Genomic DNA, 20,922 nt, shown 5'->3' with positions numbered 1-20,922 from the left:
TTGCTCTGCTCTCACACTGTAGCAGCTCTCACATTTCACGGTGGCAGACGCTCGCTACAAATAAAGTCGAGACTTGTACACCTTTCCAGGCTACCCCGTCCTCAAAAATAAGCACACCTTTCTGAAGCCTGGATTCCTATGCAACAAGGATGACTGGAACAAATTTCTCATGGCAACCAAAGTAAGTAGGATGTACTATAACACCAACAAGCTATAAATATCTCATTCTTTATCCAGTGTCAGTTCTTCTGTCCCAACTAAAAAAAAAATACCCCTACAACTGCATGCAAGGAAGCAAAAGTTTGGCCTCGTGTCGGAGACCCGGGAAAACTTTCATTTGCCCCAACAACTACAAGTACCGAAGTGTGATTGAGCTCATCAACTCCCTACTTGTGGTAGTCAGCGACAATACGAGTTGGCCCAGTTCAGCACCGACCGAAAGTTTCCACTGTGCTAAGCTATGAACCGGACTGTCGCGTGGTGACAATACAAAAAGCGGCAGTCCATTCCAACCTCTTTTTTAAGTTTAGTGGACCCAGTGCTCTTCACACTGCTGCTGCTGTGCTGCCCCAGCCAAAATACCGCCGAGCCAGCTCAAATTTCTGTGCCTTGTATATAAGCCAAAACAGTTTTTGGATTGGACGCGGCCATACAGCAATTGAATTCGGATTGGGTTGTTTCGGCAAATTTCATTGTCACTGTGTAAACAATTGACCCCAAACTCTGCAAACATGTTCTTTGTTCCCTTTCCGTCGAAGCTCTCCCACAGCACCGATTGCCAGGATGTGCTCAAGTTCATCACTGAATGGGCGGGAGGGACGCCGAGCCTCAGCTACTCTTTCCAGTGAATGTTTGGAGATGTTATTTGTAACTGCACCTGGCAACAGAAGAGTCAATGTGTTTTTTTTGTCCAATAAATATGGTAGTTCACCCACAGAGACGTCGGTGCATTTAATTTTGCTGTGTCATAGTCATACTCAGGAGGACTGTTTGCTAACCACTTTATGAAAATGCTAAGCACTTCGTCAAATACAAAAAGGAATTGCGCCGTTTTTATTTTTCAGGAACGGGAGACTGCAAATATATTACATGTGCGCACCAATAAAATGTACAGCAGAACAGGGCTGAAATGAGGCGTACCGAGAAACATTTTTATAGCAGCACTTTCCCGACACAATTTTCACGGAGATATGTTTTTACGTGCTCAGACAGAATCCAACAGTAGTCACTTTGCATATCCTGGCTAAACCCTCCCCTCCCCCCCCACCCCCACCTCCCCGAAGGAAATTTTTGCCAATTATCAATGCTAAATCTCGTCGCAGTATTTACCACTACATTCCTACCCAAGCAAAAAAAAATAAATAAAAAAAAGTTAATTGCCACCTTGTTTACTACCTTTCATGCTCTCAATAACGTTACATTTAAATCCACGGGAGAAAGTTCCCGAAAAAAATACCTTAAAAACTCGCACGCGAAACAATACTGAACCATGGCAGCAAAATTTAGAATGCCGTATGGCAGAGCGCTTCTCCATGTGGAGGAGTGGTCGAACGTGGCATTCTCCCTTTCTAACAAATGCAGAATCTCCTTTCCCCTTCCCCACTTATAAAACATACAACTCTCGGGAGAAAAAAAAAACAAAAAAACATTGACCGAATCGCCAGAACACGGAAGCAGGGAAAAAAAAATTAATCATGTTCAATGCCGGCAATAACTTGGTAGCAGTCCGTTCCGACCGCTACAAAAAGTATGGCGTGGTGTTCCGGGGCGGTATCACTCTTTCGGTGTCCGGCACTGCATGGAACAGCTTCGCGGTTCGTGTGTTAACGTCCGTAAAAGCCAGGACGGCCGCAATGTTACCGCACCGGTAGCAGTAGTTGGGCGCCGACCAAACCGTGACGAGCTTGTCGTCGAACATGTACTTGTAGCCTGGAAGTGGGATTGAGGAGCCGCATCAGCTATCGTCCTGCACTCGTCGTCAAGCAAGGTGGAAATGGGACCGAAACTTACCTTCGTGCACTAGCTGGTGTGCTCTGCATATAAGCTTCAGGTTGTTGAGATGCATGAACTGGGGGTACGACAACAAACAGTCGTTAGACCTCTACCTCTTCCAAACGATGCAGCACCAAGATTCTCTCTCCAGCGGTCCGATTTTAGTCCCCGCAAGAGCGAAAATCTAATTTTCTTCTCGTGAAGAAAGCCAAGATATTGTTTGCAGACGGTTTGTTCGCTAACGCGAGTGAAGAACAGAGCTTGTCTAATGCAAAGTGTCATTTGCAGACAAAAATGAAACGAGAAAACAGTATGCTACAAAGCGAGTGCTGCGGCGAAGCGAGATCAAACGCAGGCTAAATGGCGATTGTCCGCTATTTTATGTTGGAGGCGATCAACGACCCGAGCAAACTTTTTCGTTAATGCTCGTCCAGAAGAAAGTTGCGACATCACAGGCAATCAGCAGACGGTAAAGTTCTCACTCTCGTTGGGACCGAAACAACAGATTTTCTTTAGAGGGTTCTAAGCGCCATCTTACCTCGTGGGTCACCTTGGCCCCAAACAGCCAGCCCGCCCCCCGCGGACTCACGGACCAGGTCTCGACGTCTTCTGGATCGGACCACACGAGATGTGCAAGTCGTCAAGGGATTCAACATTGACCAACCGTCGCGCCGTCGGGGTGCCATCTTTGGAGCCCGCAAGGAACATCACTCAAACGGAAGACTTCGAAATAAAGCTCTCTCAATGTTTCAGTTCAATGAAAATTCGGGTCAGGTCCTCGGAACACTTCATCTAGGTACCGTACGGAGTCGCAGGTGTACAAAACAAAACTACCAAAACTTTGCACGGAACTGATGAAGCATTTGTCTCAAATCAAAATACTGTAAATTTTGTTTTCGTGGGTTCAATATTTCGCTAACTTCACGAAAGGTGGCAGCAAAGCAACAAAAATTCTCTGCTCCAGAATAAACCACAAACATTGGCATGACGCTATTGACACGAGATGTGCTAAAAGGCATGACAAGAAAAAACACAGCTAGTGGCGACAACATTGCTGTGGCTTGTGAAGTGCCTGTGAATTTTGGGGGGATTTAATCTGTTGTTGGCCAATGGTTAGAAACTTCACCAGCTGTGCCTACGATTATCTAGAAAGCTACGATACCGTAAAATACCGAGCTAGCACTCACTCAAAATTTGAAGATAATCGCGAAAAAAATAGGAGATGGGTGCATGTGAGGTCATCAATTTTACAGTACTGTGCATATTTTTTCAGATGTTACAAACATTAGGGGTGGGCGCTCAGTCAGAATGGGCGGATGCAGGGTAATCTACGGTAGGTATGTAAGGCTGTCCCAGGACAAAGGATATCACAGAAGGCACCCTTGTGAGGTATCTCCTGATTCCTCTCAATTGTTCGCACTTGGTCTAGGGTCTTGATCTGGGGAGACAGCCCGCCGTGTACACAGAGCACTTGTTCATCGATGATCTGTTGGGTCAAAGCAGAAGGCATACAATGGGGAATCCTTTGCAACTCTCGTGGCATCAAACAGTAAACAAATTTTTTTTTGAATATGCCTAGATTAGAGCTAAAGTGCACAAGCACCTGCAGGTGGAAAGGAGCCATAGCCTCAAGCAAGTAAACAAAATTGAGAACTCTGTAGAGGCCCTAGATATGAGAAATGCTTTCTTCTTTTTGTCAGAGAAGACCAAAGTTTCTAGTTGTAAAATTCAACATGTGAGTAGAAATGGGCAAATAGTGGTTCGAATCGAAACGCACTGCATCATTCATAGCCTTCACAGTGCTGGGGAAACCGATGCCATACGGGCTCTCTTTGCAGCGTTGAAACTGATAATGATGACCTGCTATTTGCCCACCCCTACATATAAGACAACCATATTATGTTACTAGTCAGAATAGTAATTTTCAAAATATGATCAATTATGGTAAAATTATTCGCATTGCAGAGCTAGCTGTAGCAAGATTAACTATCCCTAAAACAAAGAGCTTTTTCTTTTTTTTTTTTTTTTCAAAACTGCAACCTTTTCACATAATGCCCTCGGGCAATGTGAGATGATCTTTGAACAAACAATGATTTAGGTAGAAAGCTACGCTTTGCAAATTAAGTTTGGCATCAAACATCTCTAAAAAGAAATTTTGGAAGATGCAGCCAATCTTTTTAAACAAGGGCTCACTGAGGCAGTAGTAGTAGTAGAAGTTTCATGCCCCAGTTCTCATTCCCCAATGATTCGCAAACGTCCTCCTACATCTTTTGCCTAAAAATGCCTCCGAGAATGGATCACACAAGAGTGCACTCACCGCTGCCACTGTGAGCAGGTCAAACACTTTGCAGCAGTACTTCCAGGCATTTGCATTGCCATACTTTGTCTGGCACTCATCTAGTTAAGGAAGAAACGTCAAAATGCATTGTCCAGATTCACAACAGAGGTTTGCAGACAATGCTACGAGAACACACAGTCAGACTTCACAAAATGAACCAGCATGACTATGTACCAAATATTCTAATAAATAAAGTTTCTTTAACCTTTTCAGCACCATACAAGGTTTATCTACCCCGAATTCCATTCGGTTGTCTGTTCGAAGATATAAAAGAACGTGTCGCTGCGCACAAGCTCAGTAGATATGCCAAGTTAGTCTGCAAAAGGGTTTAGGGAGTATGCGGATTGACACCGGAAGAAATACTAATCCAAATAGCCACTCCACAAAACAATGTGGATGCAGCATCGTAAATAATCTGTTTTGTTTGAATGTAGATGAAACAATTTAAGAAAAAAAAATGACAATTTCTGCTTGCCGTCCAGGAGACTGGGACGAGCTTGCAGATATACGGCAACAACACAAAAGTATGTTTATCGCACACTGAACAGCACACTGTGGGTGTGTAGCAGCCAACTGTTAGCTTTGGGCGATCCTCTCACCCAAAGTTTTAAATGGCAAATGGCCGTGCATACCGTAAAAGCCGTACACTTGGGTGATCTGCCTACTTTCGTGGTTGCCACGCAAGAGAGTGATCCTGTCTGGCCACCTGGGAGAAAGAAAAACATAAAACATGAGCAGTGAACCGTTTGTTCTCACCTGAAAACAGACAATTTAGTAAACTGCAAGAGTGCAGAGAACAGAAGTTTCTAATTAAGAAGCCGTTTGCAATATTGAGCCATGTTTAACATTCGTGATTTGAGAGAAAAGTATAAATTTTTGGTGCTGGACCATGCTATTTCAGTGCTTCACTAAGTAATGTCTACACATCTGCTCATGTTGTGAATGGCAAAGAATTATATGTATATAGGACACATAAAAAGGAGCGTGCATATCTATACCGACGACTACAATGTACCGAAGGTGTTTGTTGGTTTGGGACAGCGTTATTACATCTTGTCCACGTGCCCTACTTTGGATGAGCAATGTTATTGGTACCTACAGGTATGCGCTGGGCGTTTTCATAAACCTGAACCGGTGTCTGCTGGTGCGTGTGACCTTACAAAACTATTCACATTGCTTAACTCACAATGCCACGTTTCCTTCGGTAAGTTTACTTTGACATCGGCAGGAACACAGGTTTGAAGTGTGCTTCCAGTTATAGGTGCCTCTGTACATTTACTGGAAGCGCTTTTTGTAAACATGAGCTCGTGGACATTGCCTTATTAAGTTGAAATGAAGTGCAGGCATCAAAGCTTAATCGCTAATAAACCACTAAAATAAGAAAAAAAAAAAAAAGCCCTTCAAAAATTATTTTATTTTTGTTTGGCACAAAGTCACTTACTTGGCCTTCAGGGTTAGAAGACGAGTAAAGGTTTCCAAGCTATAGTAGCCCCGGTCAACAAAGTCCCCCTGAAAGGCAACAGGACGAAATATTATAACTTTATTGCATAAAACTATAAGTTAAGTTGTTTCTTTTTTGTTCAGAACATATCTACCGGCTATTTAAGGTGCAAGACATGTTCCATGGGCACACGATAACAACATCGGAAGCACATGATAGACGGGTTAGCCCAGTGCACCTACAACCACTCGACAACCATGCTAGAGTATCGGCACTCTTCTACTCAACGTCCGACACTGTCACAACGCAAATCCATTTGTTCGTGCCAAGCAAGGTGTTTATGAATCAGCTGCTCATAGGCACCGTCATTTTTCTGCCTAAAGCCACACATGCGATGGTGTCGATAATTATAAAGGCCCGTTCACACTCTTGCGACCGAGTACGACTGAGAGAGACAAGATCTCTTACAACTTCTTAAATGTTTCTAGAATGAGGGAACACACTGACATTGTGGCGCCATCTATGCGGTGACCCTAGAACTGCATTTCACAAAAGCGAAGGTTTTGCGGGATTTCCGAGGTCAAATGTGCGTAATACCCATAGAAAGGCTCGTTTATAACATTGACAAAAGCTTTTCGAGCCAAAAAAGAAAGGATATTGCGCGAGAAATAAAAAACAAATATGCCGGACCGCCGAGTTTACACTGCTTCCCAATAGATGGCGCTAGTGTGTTCTCTGGTTTAAGAAGTTTTAAGGAACCCAGGTTTAAGAGGTCGCAAGCAGTCGCAAGAGTGTGAACGGGCCTTAACTCTAAAATTTAGGCTCAATGAGCTTTAGGTGAGAGGATATGCTGGAGATGTCATCTTGCTATGTTGCAAGTTATTTCCGAAAGCAGGGTGGAAGGCTCAAGAGAGGCACGACTGCAAGTCAGTGGCCACTGGCAACAGTGATTCTACCTAACAAGATGACTGAAGTGACCCGACTTTGCTCTAGCTATACCCGCACAAAAAGTGGAACGGTGATACATATTGGGACTTCTCACACAAACCTGTATATCTATTCACGCTGCACAAGTACTATACCGTTTTCGAGACAATGCAGAGCTCCTGTACATTTTAGATTCTGTACGGCAAAAGCAAACACACCAGAAAAATGTAGTTCGTCTCTGGAACCTGGCCACCAGTCCGAAAGAGCTCCTCGAGGTCGTAGAACTGCGAGAAACGAGCGACACGTTTATTCACACCAGGGTTCAAATGCAGGTGACTCGGCACTCCTTAAACGCTCCAACCACAGTACACCTGGGCAAAGCGGTAATAACTTTACAGAGAATGTGACATCTTCTCGTTTTAGGGACTTTAACTTAACTCGCGGAATCTGCAGAAACTGAACTGCGGTTTTTAAAAAGAGGCATATGAATAAGTCATTCAATCAACAGCATAACTTATAAAATGACCCGAGAAGTCGGACGAGATACTTTAAGGGTGGAGTAGTTACCTCCTTACCCGACTGCACATGGCTGCTGTTTGTACACGTGAAAGGCAACACCCAAAACTTTCTGAGTGCAGAAGACTTAAAACAGAGGAAGGGTGTACAATGCAACAAGGAACAGATGCCAATGTCTTTTCTACGCTTTCAAGACAAGGGTGCAACTGATCATGGCAGCACTTAAACAACACAAAAAATGTGAAAGAAGGCCTCGGCACTGCAACTAATACGAGCAAGCTAGAGCAGCGGTTTGTGAGGGCACCATTGCACATTCGTGCCTGTAATTTAGGAGACATCACGGTAGCAAGGAAAGAAAGGTGGCGCCCACCTGGCCGTGGATGTCCCCGCAGACGGTGACTGGTGTGGACACGGGCTGGATGTTGCACTCCTCCAGGAGGAGCCGACATACCATGCTGCATAGTTTCTGGAAGTGCAAGCAGAGATCAACACTTAAGACGATAACACCATCACCATCTAATACCGACAACTTCGGTGAAACCTGCCAGATTCCTATGTCACATCAGTCTTTCCATGGGGTGTATCCCATACTTGTGCCCCCAAGAACAAGAAAGAGCTGTCTTGGAATGTAGCCATAGGGACAGTGCACTCGAGTCTAGCCACACAGATGGCACCATCTAGCACAAAATTCTTACAACTTTGGGAAGTTTGATAGATTCATTCAACCAGATCTCGAGTGCCCTTCCCAGCCCAGGTTTCAGACCATCAGCCACACTGACCAGGAGCTGATCGTGGCACCTCTTGCTCACAGTCCTGAGCCTTTAGGAAAGGCTGGTTACTCAAACCACAGCCTACAGATCTTGACCCCACTAGTACTGACCCAATTTAGTTCAGCCAGGGTGTCTAGCAAATTATTATTTTGCAATTTCCTGACTTTTCCATGTTTTCCCTGAAAATTTCAGGTGAAATTCCCTGACCACTGTAGAGGCGGTTAAATATATAAGACCATTACAACACAAGCCATTCAGCATTGTAAGGATAATTTTGTATGGGCTTTATCCAACTTGCATATTCCAAAATATCTGGGTTCGTCCAATCCGGATTAAACAAGCACTTTCTTGTTGCCAACATTGTCAGTGAAGAGAGGACACTTCCAGAAACATGATAAAAACACGACACCCAACCACACACGTCAATAACCGAATGACAACATGACCGCAAGATGCACACTTTCGGATACTTCCAGCTTAAGGCATGGACTGGATTGGGGTCTGCGGCTTTCCCATTTGTTACTAAATCTAGTAGCTCTAACTCAATCTAACTTAGTTGTCATGCTATCAATCCAATCCAATCCTTGGACTGGACTTGTCAGCTGTTCTCTTTGCATCGGGTAGCACACCCTACACTCTAAGCACACACACACTCTAAGCAGAATTTATTGCCTATTTTTCTGCTCCCAAGTCCTCAAGTCTTTGCTCAGGGCACTCAATGGCGTTTAAGGCTTATGTTCCCTGACTGAGCTCGCTTTTTTGACAATATCCCTGACAATTCCCCGATTTTTTCCGGTAATTAAAATTTCCCTGACATTTCCCGGTTTTCCCAGTCACAAGACACCCTGGTTCAGCACAACATCAATGTGTCCAACAGCAAAAATGGGTCATGGAAAAACTGCCCTCCCACCTTCAGTAAACAAAACTGCCAGTAAGTGAATGCTACACATGAGCTGCATTTAAGTCACACCTGAGCATCTCGCAACAACAATTTCTTGGCAAGAGCTGCCGAGCATCAAAATATGGTCATTCAACTCGATACCTAATCAAATAAATAAACTACAATACTGCAGAGTGCAAACTTGGAAAACATTTGTAGAACAAATCTTTGTTCGGTGCTGTTTGTCAAACATGTACCTCTGCTCTTCTCACTTCTGATGGAGCAATGCAACTTATGAGCTTCACCAAAGGTTAAGCTTGAGTTAAATGTGTTACAGTGAGCTATAACAAAGCCAACAAACAGAAACAGCCTGTACACATTTGAAATGCCCATTTGCAATCGACATTACATGGGGTCTCCTCCCTCACTGTCCATGGGCCCGTCAAAGGGTTTCAATAAACAAATTGCCGCAGCTGTAAGGTTCAAGAACACATGAAAAAAAATCTGGGCAGTCATCTTTATGAATGACTTGATTATACAAAACTAATATAAATAGACAAGTAATCTTATATATTTCCCCAGGTTTGACTGTTGAAGATTTGTATAGATTAAAATGACGTTAAATTCCCCTAAAACAACCTCGAAGTTATGAATGCTTTCGACGGAAGAGATCTTTTGGGGGATTTCTGCGATTCCCACCACCGAGAATGACTAGAGCCTTTGTTCTTTGACCGAGCAGAAACTTTGGTAGAAAACATACTTGCAGATCACCTATAAGTCAACTTCATTCGAGCACCCTGCTAACCTTGAAAACTTCAGTAACGTCAAGCGCAAACCATCAACAACGCTCTCATTAGATCTCCATAAACTAATCTAAGACTTGATAACGACGTCGTGTTTTATCGTAGGTCTCAACATGTGCGAAACGCATCTGACTCACGGAGCTGTCCTTCCCAAAATCGTGCATCTTTCCGAAGCTGTTAGGAATCGCGATGGGGACACGACAGTTAGGGCGCAATCGTAAGAACTGATATTAAAGAATCTCCTGGCGCATTTCCACAACTGCAGGGTCAACTGTCACTCGTACCCTAGACAGCGTGACTAACGATTAAAATCCCTCGGACGCGAAGTTTTGGACGAATTGACTTCTCTTGGGCGCTGACTCGGAAAGCGGAGCGGTCGACAGCACCTCGCAGGCTCGCGGCCGTTCATATCTCACGTCCACCCACTTGCAAAACCAAACGCATCCATTCCCGGGAAGCAAAACACGATCCCGTTTCACAAAGTTCACAACTTGGCGAGGGAGCAACGCGCTCTCGTGAAGTGACCATACCTTCAAATCATTTTCCGGTAAGTACTTGCATTCCTTCGCGATTTCTATCCATTTATCCACATCAAGCATTGCTTAAACACTTTAAATTAAGTTTCTCGTTTCACACATTTACCGCAAAGCAAGAACGACGGAAACCATGTAAAGCTACTCCGCACCAAAATGAATACAACGAAAATAACAACCACTTTAATTGGGGCCAAACAAAAATATATAAGCTGTGTACACAATATATTATTTTACTGAGCTCTATTTCATTTACTTTGTAACTACAGTGAGACAATGAAAGTAATATTTTTGTTGACAAAGCGGTTGACCGCGTTCTGGAGAGCTGGCTCGCAGCAACAGAAGCGAGGCAAAAATGGCGTCGCTCCAGACGCTGCTCCCAGCTCCGACGCAATCAGTTTTCGACCGAGGCGATGAAGAACGCGCGAGGAAACACGCCGCCCCTTCGACGCACCTCGCACTCACAACTCGAAGCGCACCACCGTACGGTCTCCGCAAAGGTTGGGTCCCCAGGAACCTCGAAGACTACGGCGATGGCGGTGCCTTCCCCGAGATCCCGGTCGCGCAGTACCCGATGGACATGGGCAAAAAGAAAGAAAAACAGACCTCGAACGCTCTGCCCGTCCAGATCGACGCTCAGGGAAAGATCAAGTACGACGTCATAGTGCGACAGGGCCAGTCAAAGGACAAGGTGATCTACCATCGCTTCCAGGACCTGCTCCCCTCGGAGATCACCACCGATGACGACCCCACGCTACAGAAGCCCGACGAAGAAGAAATCGAGAAGACAACCGAGGAGACCCGTCTTGCTCTCGAGAAGCTGACTCAGTCCAAGATATCGGCGGCAATGCCGGTCCGCGCCGCTGAGAAGACGGCTCCTGCCCAGTATATCAGGTACACGCCTTCCCAGCAGGGCATGTCCTTCAACTCCGGTGCCAAACAGCGCATCATCCGGATGGTCGAAGTCCAGAAGGACCCCATGGAACCTCCGCGCTTCAAGATCAACAAAAAGATTCCGCGCGGGCCGCCGTCTCCGCCGGCGCCCGTAATGCACTCGCCGACCCGTAAGGTAACCGTCAAGGAACAGCAAGAGTGGCGCATTCCGCCCTGTATCTCCAACTGGAAGAACGCCAAGGGCTACACCGTTCCCCTGGACAAGAGGCTGGCGGCCGACGGCCGCGGCCTGCAGCAGGTCCACATCAACGAGAACTTTGCAAAGCTCGCGGAGGCCCTCTACATAGCGGACAGGAAGGCCCGCGAAGCGGTCGAGATGCGGTCCCAGCTGGAGAAAAAGCTAGCCCAGAAGGAGAAAGAGAAGAAGGAGGAGCACCTGAGGCAGTTGGCGCAAAGGGCCCGCGAGGAGCGCGCCGGCATCCGGACCCAGGCGGCCGTGGCCGACGAAGACGTGCGGGAACGAGACCAGCTCCGCTACGAGCGCCACAAGGACCGCCAGCGGGAGCGCAACATCGCCCGGGCGGCCCCGGACAAGAGGTCCAAGCTGGAGAAGCAGCGGGAGAGGGACATCAGCGAGCAGATCGCCCTGGGCATGCCCGGGGCGCGGCCTTCGGAGGTCCAATTCGACCAGCGGCTCTTCAACCAGAGCAAGGGCCTGAGCAGCGGGTTCGGCCACGACGACGCATACGACGTGTACGACAAGCCGTGGCGCAACGCGCAGACCAACGTGTACCGACCCAAGAACACGGGGGACAAGGAGGTGTACGGCGAGGACCTGGAGAAGCTGATGAAAACGTCGCGCTTCGTGCCGGACAAGGAGTTCTCTGGCACGGATCGGTCGGCCAAGCGGGACGGCCCCGTCCAGTTCGAAAGGAGGATCGAGGAGGAGGATCCCTTTGGGCTGGACAAGTTCTTGACAGAGGCCAAGAAGGCCAGCAAGAGACCGTCAGACGACCAAGATCACCACAGGGACAAAGGGAAGCGGCGGAAGGACTAGTGGCAGGGACAGGGACGGATGTCCTATGGACATCCCATGGGACTTTCGCATTTGCATGGACGGCTTGGAGTGTGGCCCACGCTGTCAGAGCTGCTGTGTGTCACATGATCCTTTGTTTTGTATCCTGCAATGTGTGCTTGAAAGGCTCCTGTTTATGGCATTGATCGTTGTTCCTTTTTTTTTTTTTTTTTTTTCCGATCATGTAAAGAGTTGAGTGATGCTTGAGAGGCTTCTGTCTATATCGTCAATGTTTTCTTTCGTCAGGTCGTGCGAGGACGGTTGAATATCGATCTTGTCTTTTGTCCACGGTATCCTTCATTCAACCTTTTTTTTTGCACCTTGTACAGTACCATAAGCATGTATAATGTCATGCATGGTTTGCACAATAAACAATTAAGAGGATGTCACATCCTGTAGGATCATGTCGTGCATTATACAAGTGCAACCAATGTTTGGGCATGCATGTGCAGATTGTAGCTGCCAACAGCCAGATATAATTATTGCTAAACAAGTGACAGACAGCCCATCAACCTCTTATTATGGCAATATTTACTGTATTGTCAGTAAGAATTGGCATGCGTATAAAACTTTATCACATTGTTGTTTGATGTTAGTTCAAAATTGCATCGCTGTCCGCTCCCCTTGGAACTTAAATCACATTCTTATGAAATCACCTTTGAATGACTGTGGTATTTATCCAGTAACATGACTTCTATAACTTGCCTTAACTATGTTGGCATTTCCTTAACAACTATGTACTTATTTACGTGCTAAGGACTTTTTGTTTTTCATTTTTAATGTATATATAGTTTTTTTTCTTAACTACTCTCTAATGCCTTTTGGGTTTTTCGGGAACATGAGCCTGCGGGGCATTCGACACTCATTACCATTCCCTTTCCGAATGCCCCGCAGACCCATACCCCCCTCTTCCCTCCCCTCACCTCTGGGAGCAGATGTTGCGCGACCTGGAGGAGTCAGCCCAAGTCCTGACCACCTCCCGGGCCCTGGCGATCGCGGCGGCCCTCTGGGCCTCCGCCACCCCCAATACCTGATCCCGGAAGAATAATAAAGTTTCCTCCTCCTCCTAAATAAATTGCAGGACACGAGAAAGTGAGGGGAGGATTTGCCACATTAAATTCTGCAAATCATATTAATATCAGAAATGTAAACCTGGAATTTTTTCGCGACAAGATGACTAAACTGACTGTCCTCTATGCATCAGGGAGGTGACCACTACAAATACATGGCACATATTCTTCCATCTCGAGAATTCTGTGCAGTATTGTGCGAGTTAAGGGCATGAACACATGGCAAGCTGTCATGCAAACTTTTCTATATTCACACAAGCTGTAAGATTGAGCATAGGTAGTGCGAGACAATGACAGCTGGTCAAGGGGGTGCTCGCTTCGCCCGAATAACATGCTCGTCCACACATTGCCGAAGGTAAGCAGTGTTTTGCATCATAAAGAATGCAGTAGGTGCTTACCCATCGCCCACCCTAATGCCGTCAGGCGTTGAGGGTAAGTGAATCGAAAGGTAAACAGTTAATACAAAGGGGTTGCTGTGAACTGCTGAATGTCCGAACGGTGTCCACTAGCAAGTAGCTGTTCTTAGGTTATATATTTTACTTTAAACGCAAAAGGCCCGAAAATTTGATTAAATATAACCATATATGTTGGTGGAAATTTTATCACATTAAAACATAGTATAAAAAAAAAAATAAACATGCTTATTAATTGTAGGAAACCACAGAAGGGGCAGAGCAGAAACGCCATCATTGATCATTGTGTCGTTCTTATGTGGTCAATATCCCATTTAATTGGCCGGTTACAACATCGGGGCAGTTGCTCTTCAAGGCGTCAAGGTCGAATCAGCCACTTGGGTCAACCGCATCGGCACGTCCGCAGGCTGGCGCAGACGCCGCAGCCAGAGACTAGTGTATTCCCTTTCCTCCCTTCTCCCTTTTCTCTTTCGCTCCTCTCTCTCCAGACGCCAGCAAGCAGCTGGCCTTTCGCTTTGGAGCCGTGCATGGGACTGATGCTCTACGGGCAAGTCGGGCTAGTGCATTCGGTCACTCAAAACAACATTATTTTTCTTGCACCACCCTCTCCGATAACCTGTGTTGCGTAAAGCACGTAAGTACGAGCGTACGAGCTGCTTTTCTTGCACGCAGTCATTCCTTCCCGAAGGGTCTGCTTCGTTCGACAGTGTTCGGTGGTTCGGTACGCGAAGTCTCCACGATCTTTAGACCAAACAAGCGTTAATATATGTAGTGATGCTAAGTGATGAGACGCGAATTTGTGATATTATATGCCTAATTTTGTGCGTTTGTTTTTGAAAGCAACGCGCCACGGCGAAAAAATAACCCCAATTTGACGCAAGAGCTAGGCCTATTTCGATTGGGACCGATGTCGCAGATCGAACGTGTATTGCTTGCTATCGATGTGATTATAGAAATATTGTGTGTGTGCATTTTTATTTTTTGTTTTGTTTTTAGTGAGCGGTGCGTGGTGCGATGGTCAGTCCGTTTGCGTTACAGGTGCCGGCAAAACCGGACGGGCGAAGTCTATTTTAGGAGAACTATGGAGTTCGGCGAAGTTGTGGAACGCAAGATCTTCGAAGCCGAGTCATTGATCAGGGAAATACAAGGATGCCGGAGAAGTCTAGAAGAGAATGCTGCCACTGTAAGTTTTTCCGAGGTCCAAAGTTTCATTCGTTTTGTTCGCGATAACACTGCGTAAGTTGAAGTCGATGCCCAAACAGAACTTGTCCCATAGCTTTTTTGTGGTGACCTTTCTGTTTCTTGTGGAATATAAGAAAGAAATAATGTTTGTTGCACCTTGTGGTCGACTTTGACAAGCCAGTTACAAAGTAAACACCCGTTTTCTGGGTACTTCTGATGAGTCTTCAGCCGATCCACCTAGTTTTCCTATCTTGTTCCGAGATTCCCAGAGAACTCTGCTGATGTCAAAAGCAAAACAGTTGAAGTAAGGAAAGACTTAGGAAGAACGCCGAGGATTAAGAATGACGTACCCAGGATACTTTTTGCGTGCTTTTCTCGCCCTGAGGAGGAAACAGGAATTGACATCGTGGCGTTATTTCGGCACCGTTTCTTTATTTTATTTTTTATACGGAGTGGCTGAAGATCGTCCAGATGGAACATTAGCAGATGCAATAGAATTCCGGCCAGACAGAGCGAAAGCAAGCCCAGCAGAGTTCCGTCCAGACGGAACAATAGCAAGTGCAGAAGACGCAAGAGACTTCCGTCCATACAGAACAGTTAGCAGGCCCAGTAGAGTTCCATTCAGACAGAACAACAGCAGCCCCATGGAGCTCTTTGTCAATTTTTCGGGGATGCTAAGGGTGTTTTTTCTTGTGATTTATTTACAAGGTGGAGCCACAATACCAGGTTCTTGCAATGCGAACCTAATTACAAAATTATGCACTGAAATCAAGGAGTAACGTCGCGGAAAGTTGAGAAGGAAGTGCTCCTCCATTACGACAATGCTCCCAGGCTCTCAGGTCTTGCATTACAATGGTCACCATTCCTAAAAAAAGCTGAAAAATGATATCCTCTGTATTCACTGTATCTGGCTCCCAGTGACTTAAAAAAAAATATATATATATATATAAAAGAAACATTTGCATGGGAGGAGATTTTTAATGGTTGCTGATGTAATAGAGGCTGGACGCGCGGGGTTTGCAGTGGTTGGACAAGCTTTTTTCCAGGAAGCTGTAGACATGTTCTAGGATTGCTCGGACAAGTGCATTTAACCTAAAGAAGACTACATTAAAAATAACAGGAATATTGCCAGTTGTTACTCCGGAAATGGGTCAGGGGTGAAGCATAGGTATCAAACCTCATGTATGATGGACGGAGCCTCTGTGGTGTGTTTTTCTCCCGTCTGGAGAGAACATTAGCGGTGGCTATTGTTTCATCTGGACTGAACCCTAGACACAGCCTTCTTTTATATTGAAACACTGGCAAGCATCTCATGCATAGTGCAAACAAAACAGTTTTCAAGTTCTTTTTTTTTTGTTGTTGAGATGTTTGAAGCTGCAGTGAACAGGTACGCTTGTTCGGTATAACTTCAAAACGCTAAAATACGTTACTAACATGCTCTTAACGACGCCTGGACGAGTGATGCAACAAGTGTTCGGAAAGAGGGTTGCAGCTTCAAATTCCTTTTGTTCCGCTTTGTAGGCTTTGGATGTTCAATTTACCACCATGGCACTCAAAAGATTGCCACTGTGTCAGTCCGAAATTTAAATATTCTGTGTGCACAGGCAGCAAGAGATTAAAGCTGCCACCTTCCACGACAGGTTGACGACATTGCAGTCAAGCTTGAACTCTGCCTACTTGCAGCTGTGGAAGATAACTTTTCTAAGATTTAAATGCGTGGCAGGCTTGTGTTTGTCTGTAGTTGTGTTTGTGTATGTGTGTTTAGGCATTGAGAAGTGAGGCAGCCCCAATGCACATCTAGTGTCTCCACTGTAGATGAGAGATTCTGTCAGCACAGCACGACCGTTATATTTCATAACACCTTACGACGGACGGCAGTGGACGCTACGAGCCAACCCAGTCAGTCTAAGCATAGTTATTGTGTCACGTGACTATGCGTCGCTTCGCCCAATCCAAAAATCATGTGACAGTCGCGCAGCACTGGATTAGCTTTGACGACTCGTGGTGTCCTCTACAGTTCGTCCTGGGGTCTAATGTGCATCTGCTGTAGTGATACATGACTGTACACTAGTAGACTGCTGATCCAGATAAAATCGGGCAGGGACCCAGAACCCCCGGGTTCTGGGTCCCTGCCTGCGCAAACTTTTGCTCCATGTGCTCCTAGCTACGACGCGTTAGCACGCTCGACCACCGATCACCCTGCTTGTTTACTTTAAGCACATAGCACCCAAGTTTTGACTTCGCTCACTTGCAAGCTGTAGAAAATGGCTTTTTGTAAGCTTTAGTAATATGGAGTGCCACCAGCTTTCACCGCCAGTCAGTTTCTCAGCATGTGTCTTCCTCTCCTCCACGCCTCAGGTGAAGAAGGAGATAGAGACGTCGTTTGAGCAGCAGGCCGTGTACCTGCGCCAGCGCGGCGTGCAGCTGTGTCGTCAGGTGGAGGTGCTGGCGTCCCACCAGGAGAGCCGCTTCCAGCTGGACCTGGCCAAGCTCCACCAGTTCATGGGCAGCATGCGCTCCCTGCTGCAGCTGCATGCAAGCGGAAGGCTCACGGACGCTGACCCCACAAAGCTGGCCTACCAGATCAGCATGTGAGCGCCATCAGCAACCTGCATTCTCGATCGTGCCTGTCGACCCGTTGCCCATTAGCAGCGCCTAAACTATAGTGCCTGGAAAGCATGCCCGACTGGTCTGCTTACCACATCCTAAAAAGTGGTCCCTCGGCCGCTGCCCGAGGACGTCGCGGAAGAGTCACGCCGTCGCCAGTCGCAATCCTGGCCGGCGTCGCAGCGGCAACAAATGTGGCAGATGCCTGTCCTGCTGCGAATCGCTCTCCAGCCGTGTAATCCACAGAAGCTTTGGGAGTCAGGATGCCGCAACCACAACAACTGCAATCTCTCACCTTTTTTTTTTTTATTTTATGTTTAATTGCTAGGGTTGCAGCATACGACAGCGTGACGCTCCGGCTTTTGCGACGTTATCTGTCGCCACTCCGGGACCATGTTTGACGCACGTGTGGAATGGGACGCTAAGCGCGCGAGTCGGCGACGTGTGCCAAGTACCGTACCTAAATGGAGAGCTTCTCTCTGTTCCACCGCAGGCCGCAGGTGAGCCTGACGATGCAGCGGGTGCAGTTTGCCAACAGCGGGGAGCTGCAGCTTGCGGAGGCCGTCAGGAACTTTGGGGGCGCGGAGCTGCAGTGCGGGCGGCTGCCCAGCCTGGACGTGGCGGAGGAAGATTATGGGGACATCAGCCACCATGTCCTGCACAAGGACCTCCACAACGTGCTCCAGAGGGACCTCAAGCACGCCGGCAGGCCGGGCTTTCTGCAGGGGCTTCACTCGGGATCGACGCCTCTGCTACCCTCGTCCGATCGGCGCTGGCTGCTTGGCTACGTGGTGGGTCAGGGTTTCGGCCCGGTGGACCGTAGTCCGTACACTAGTAGACCTTTTTCTAGATGACCCAAGCTTCAAGGAGCATACTGCGAGTGTAGTTGCGTGTACAGCTGTCTGAAAATTGTTGCGTGTATATTTAGCTAGAGGAAAGTTAGTCATCCTCAATGGTCGTCTCCTCTGTGGATGATAAATTTAGCCAGTCTAGTACGACCGCCAGCCCAGGGTCTTTAACGTGCATGATGCACTAGCAATGCACGACCATATGCCGGTACGATGCTCATCTGGGTCAAAACGGGAAGGGGTCGGGATTGAATATAGAATCCCTGGATTCTGTAGCGTGAGTTTTCGCTCCACATGCTTCGAGCTGTGGTGCCTTAAAACACCCGGCCACCGATCCCCCCTGCCGCTGTCCACAGCAGTAACTAATCCGAAGCAGAAACCTAAAAACACATTGCATGTGCATGCGTTTGCATGTGTGTATACTGATAAAGCGAGCGTGTGCAGTGCGTGTGCCTACATTCCCAGCGTTCTGCTTGTTGTAGCTTATTAGGGCATCTAAGATGGCTGTCTGTCAAAGAAGTAAGCATTCTTTGATCGGTTTAGTAACCAAGCATTCCAGCTTGGAGCGACTTGGCAGAGATTTTCACGAGGAAACATTTTACCATTTTTATTCGTAATTTAGTGCCATATTTAGAATTGTGAAATTTCCCAGTACATTGACACCAAAACACACATTTGTATGGCAGGATATTCCTCTAATCTAATGTTGAGAACAACTGAGCCTGCGAATGCACATTAACCCATTCTTAGTGAAATACTCACCTTCTGAGAGCTTGTCCTCTATGGAGCTCCTTTGCAAAGTATGAAAAACTATTTCAATTTACTGTTTTGTAGCTTTTCTCTTTTGCTCAAAATTCTTGGTTTTGGTTGTTGTACATTTTGGTCTTTGAGTCCCCAATGCTTCTTTGAAGGTACTGGAAAGACTAGAGTTAGGGTGCTCTGGAAGTAATGGCAACCATTAAATAGTACTAGTGTTGCAACATGTTTACATTGCATATTTTTGCAGGACAGCGACAGTACCGAAGACGACTTTGAGCTGGTGTCAGCCCACATTCCCAAATCGTCATCGGCGGCGTCAAGTTCCATCGAGGCCGTGTCCATTGACGAGGCTGTCGACGATGTTGTTGTTATGGGATACGGGGAAATACAAGGAGGAGTCGACAAACTGGTAAGCGAGCTGGGATGCCTTCAATTGCAGCAAGTCAAGAGTGTTGTCAGTTGCACTACATTTGTGTTCTCAAACGTTTCAATCTGGAAAATCCTGAGCTATTTTGATTTGGTGCTGAAGACCCTCTCGGACATAAACAATAATGCACTTCAGAAGTTAAAAAAAAAATTTAGTGGCATTAACACAGACTAAGAAGTTAGTTGGGTAAACCTTTTCCATAGTTGTGTATCATAGTTGCACATCAATTTTGCTAGAACTACCCCTAATAAGGTTCTTGAGAAGTTGGAAGCTTGAGGAAACACTGTGTGCCTTGAAAGTCGGTTTGGGAAGCCATGCACTGCGCAATGCCTTTAGCCTAGGTACCTACTGTGCCTAGACTGGTTTGTTCAATGTCCCATTCTTGCCATACATTGGAGTATCCAAAGACAATGCATGGACCTAGAAGAGTCCCGCACAAGCAGGCAATCACGACACATCAGTAGAAGGCCACTTTAGCACCGCCAAAGCGGCATGCCAAAAGCCGTCCACAAAACATGAATTTCTTCTTGGTGCCGAGAACTCTTTTAGGTGCATCGAGTTGGCACCGTTGGATTATCGTGGTGCGAGCGGTCTCGTCGCTAAAACAGATGCTGTCAAACCACTGCAGAGATGCCTTATGGCGAGCGACAAATTCTCTACATTTTTATTGCAGACCTTGGAAGACAACAAGGAAGACATGTCAAAATGGCTCTGTCCTACAGTTGCCAGGGGTCCAACTGTGGAATCAAAGAAGGAATCGGTATCTGCACTGACTAGAGACTTTGAGGAACTGTGCACCGACCGCCCGGCGAGCAATTTCGGGGACTCGTGCTGGCTGCTTGTACCAAAAGGCTCGGCGGCGTGGGTGGAACCTCGGCCGTCCAAGCCGGCTTCGAAGGACCAGTCTGCATGGCTGCTCGACGGAAAGTGCAAGCCAGTGGCCGTCAGCAGCCTGCTTGCAATGTCCATCAAGGAAATGTTCAGGCCCTACTTTGTTCACACAGACAATAGTACATGGATTGCCAAGGGGAAGGACCTGGCTTGATGTAGAATTTTCTTTTTACAATGTGCAACATATTTCAAAGTATAAAAGATTTGCTACGATAGCAATCGACGGATGCTGGGTGGGTGGCCGATATTAAATACGTGCTCTACTAAATCCTGCGTTTTGTTTTTGGTTCTCGAAGTAAAGTGCCTGAAACCAGACTTGCAAAGCTGGGCTACAAATGTTACAATAATGTCTGTTTGGAAAGCAGGCGTAGGAGTTTGGTCGAGAGTCTTTCAGAAAGTGTACTTGCTGCGTCTCGCATGTAACCTCATGCTAGGGGCCTCTCTGCTTTCAAAGATTTGCCATGCATGAATTGGAAAGTCCTTCTTTGGTAGCTGGAACAGTTCTTTTTGGGTTCGGTGCTTTGCAACGTTGGTGTCATCGTGGCAGTTCGTATCC

General features: G+C 46.6%; 4 protein-coding genes across 5 annotated transcripts in view; 3 read left to right on the top strand and 1 right to left on the bottom strand.

Annotated features, from left to right (window-relative positions):
- The window catches only part of LOC8037608 (intraflagellar transport protein 172 homolog), a 48,127-nt gene extending 47,193 nt beyond the window's left edge, over nucleotides 1-934 (top strand). The window contains exons 42-43 of the mRNA XM_029991848.4: nucleotides 90-181; nucleotides 759-934. Of these exons, the coding sequence (XP_029847708.3) occupies nucleotides 90-181; nucleotides 759-848 (182 nt within the window). The 3' untranslated portion in view covers nucleotides 849-934. The remainder of the gene's footprint in view (nucleotides 1-89; nucleotides 182-758) is intronic.
- A 96-nt stretch (nucleotides 935-1,030) lies between these two features.
- On the bottom strand, nucleotides 1,031-10,344 carry LOC8037610 (serine/threonine-protein phosphatase 6 catalytic subunit). The gene is made up of 10 exons (XM_029991854.3): nucleotides 10,198-10,344; nucleotides 7,585-7,680; nucleotides 6,917-6,982; nucleotides 5,772-5,839; nucleotides 4,963-5,036; nucleotides 4,310-4,389; nucleotides 3,361-3,478; nucleotides 2,531-2,622; nucleotides 2,011-2,068; nucleotides 1,031-1,929 (listed from the first exon to the last, which is right to left on the bottom strand). The coding sequence occupies exons 1-10, from the start codon at nucleotides 10,264-10,266 to the stop codon at nucleotides 1,739-1,741; spliced, it is 912 nt and encodes a 303-aa protein (XP_029847714.1). The 5' UTR covers nucleotides 10,267-10,344; the 3' UTR covers nucleotides 1,031-1,738.
- A 181-nt stretch (nucleotides 10,345-10,525) lies between these two features.
- Nucleotides 10,526-12,560, top strand: LOC8037611 (SNW domain-containing protein 1). Its single transcript, XM_002405373.5, has one exon. The coding sequence runs from the start codon at nucleotides 10,556-10,558 to the stop codon at nucleotides 12,149-12,151; it is 1,596 nt and encodes a 531-aa protein (XP_002405417.4). The 5' UTR covers nucleotides 10,526-10,555; the 3' UTR covers nucleotides 12,152-12,560.
- Nucleotides 12,561-14,106: 1,546 nt separating this feature from the next.
- Nucleotides 14,107-20,634, top strand: LOC8037612. Of its 2 annotated transcripts, none has more exons than XM_029991856.4 (6): nucleotides 14,107-14,286; nucleotides 14,691-14,835; nucleotides 17,193-17,425; nucleotides 17,935-18,232; nucleotides 19,296-19,457; nucleotides 20,149-20,634. In XM_029991856.4, the coding sequence occupies exons 2-6, from the start codon at nucleotides 14,734-14,736 to the stop codon at nucleotides 20,518-20,520; spliced, it is 1,167 nt and encodes a 388-aa protein (XP_029847716.3). In that variant the 5' UTR covers nucleotides 14,107-14,286; nucleotides 14,691-14,733; the 3' UTR covers nucleotides 20,521-20,634. The 2 variants fall into 2 exon arrangements, with proteins under 2 accessions (XP_029847716.3, XP_029847717.3); XM_029991857.4 differs by lacking the exon at nucleotides 14,107-14,286 and adding an exon at nucleotides 14,313-14,373.
- The last annotated feature ends 288 nt before the right edge of the window (nucleotides 20,635-20,922 follow it).

Source organism: Ixodes scapularis, unplaced genomic scaffold (genome assembly GCF_016920785.2).
Source record: "Ixodes scapularis isolate PalLabHiFi unplaced genomic scaffold, ASM1692078v2 PGA_scaffold3__209_contigs__length_174095766, whole genome shotgun sequence".
Classification (NCBI taxonomy): domain Eukaryota; kingdom Metazoa; phylum Arthropoda; class Arachnida; order Ixodida; family Ixodidae; genus Ixodes; species Ixodes scapularis.
This window is presented reverse-complemented; position numbering and strand designations above follow the sequence as displayed.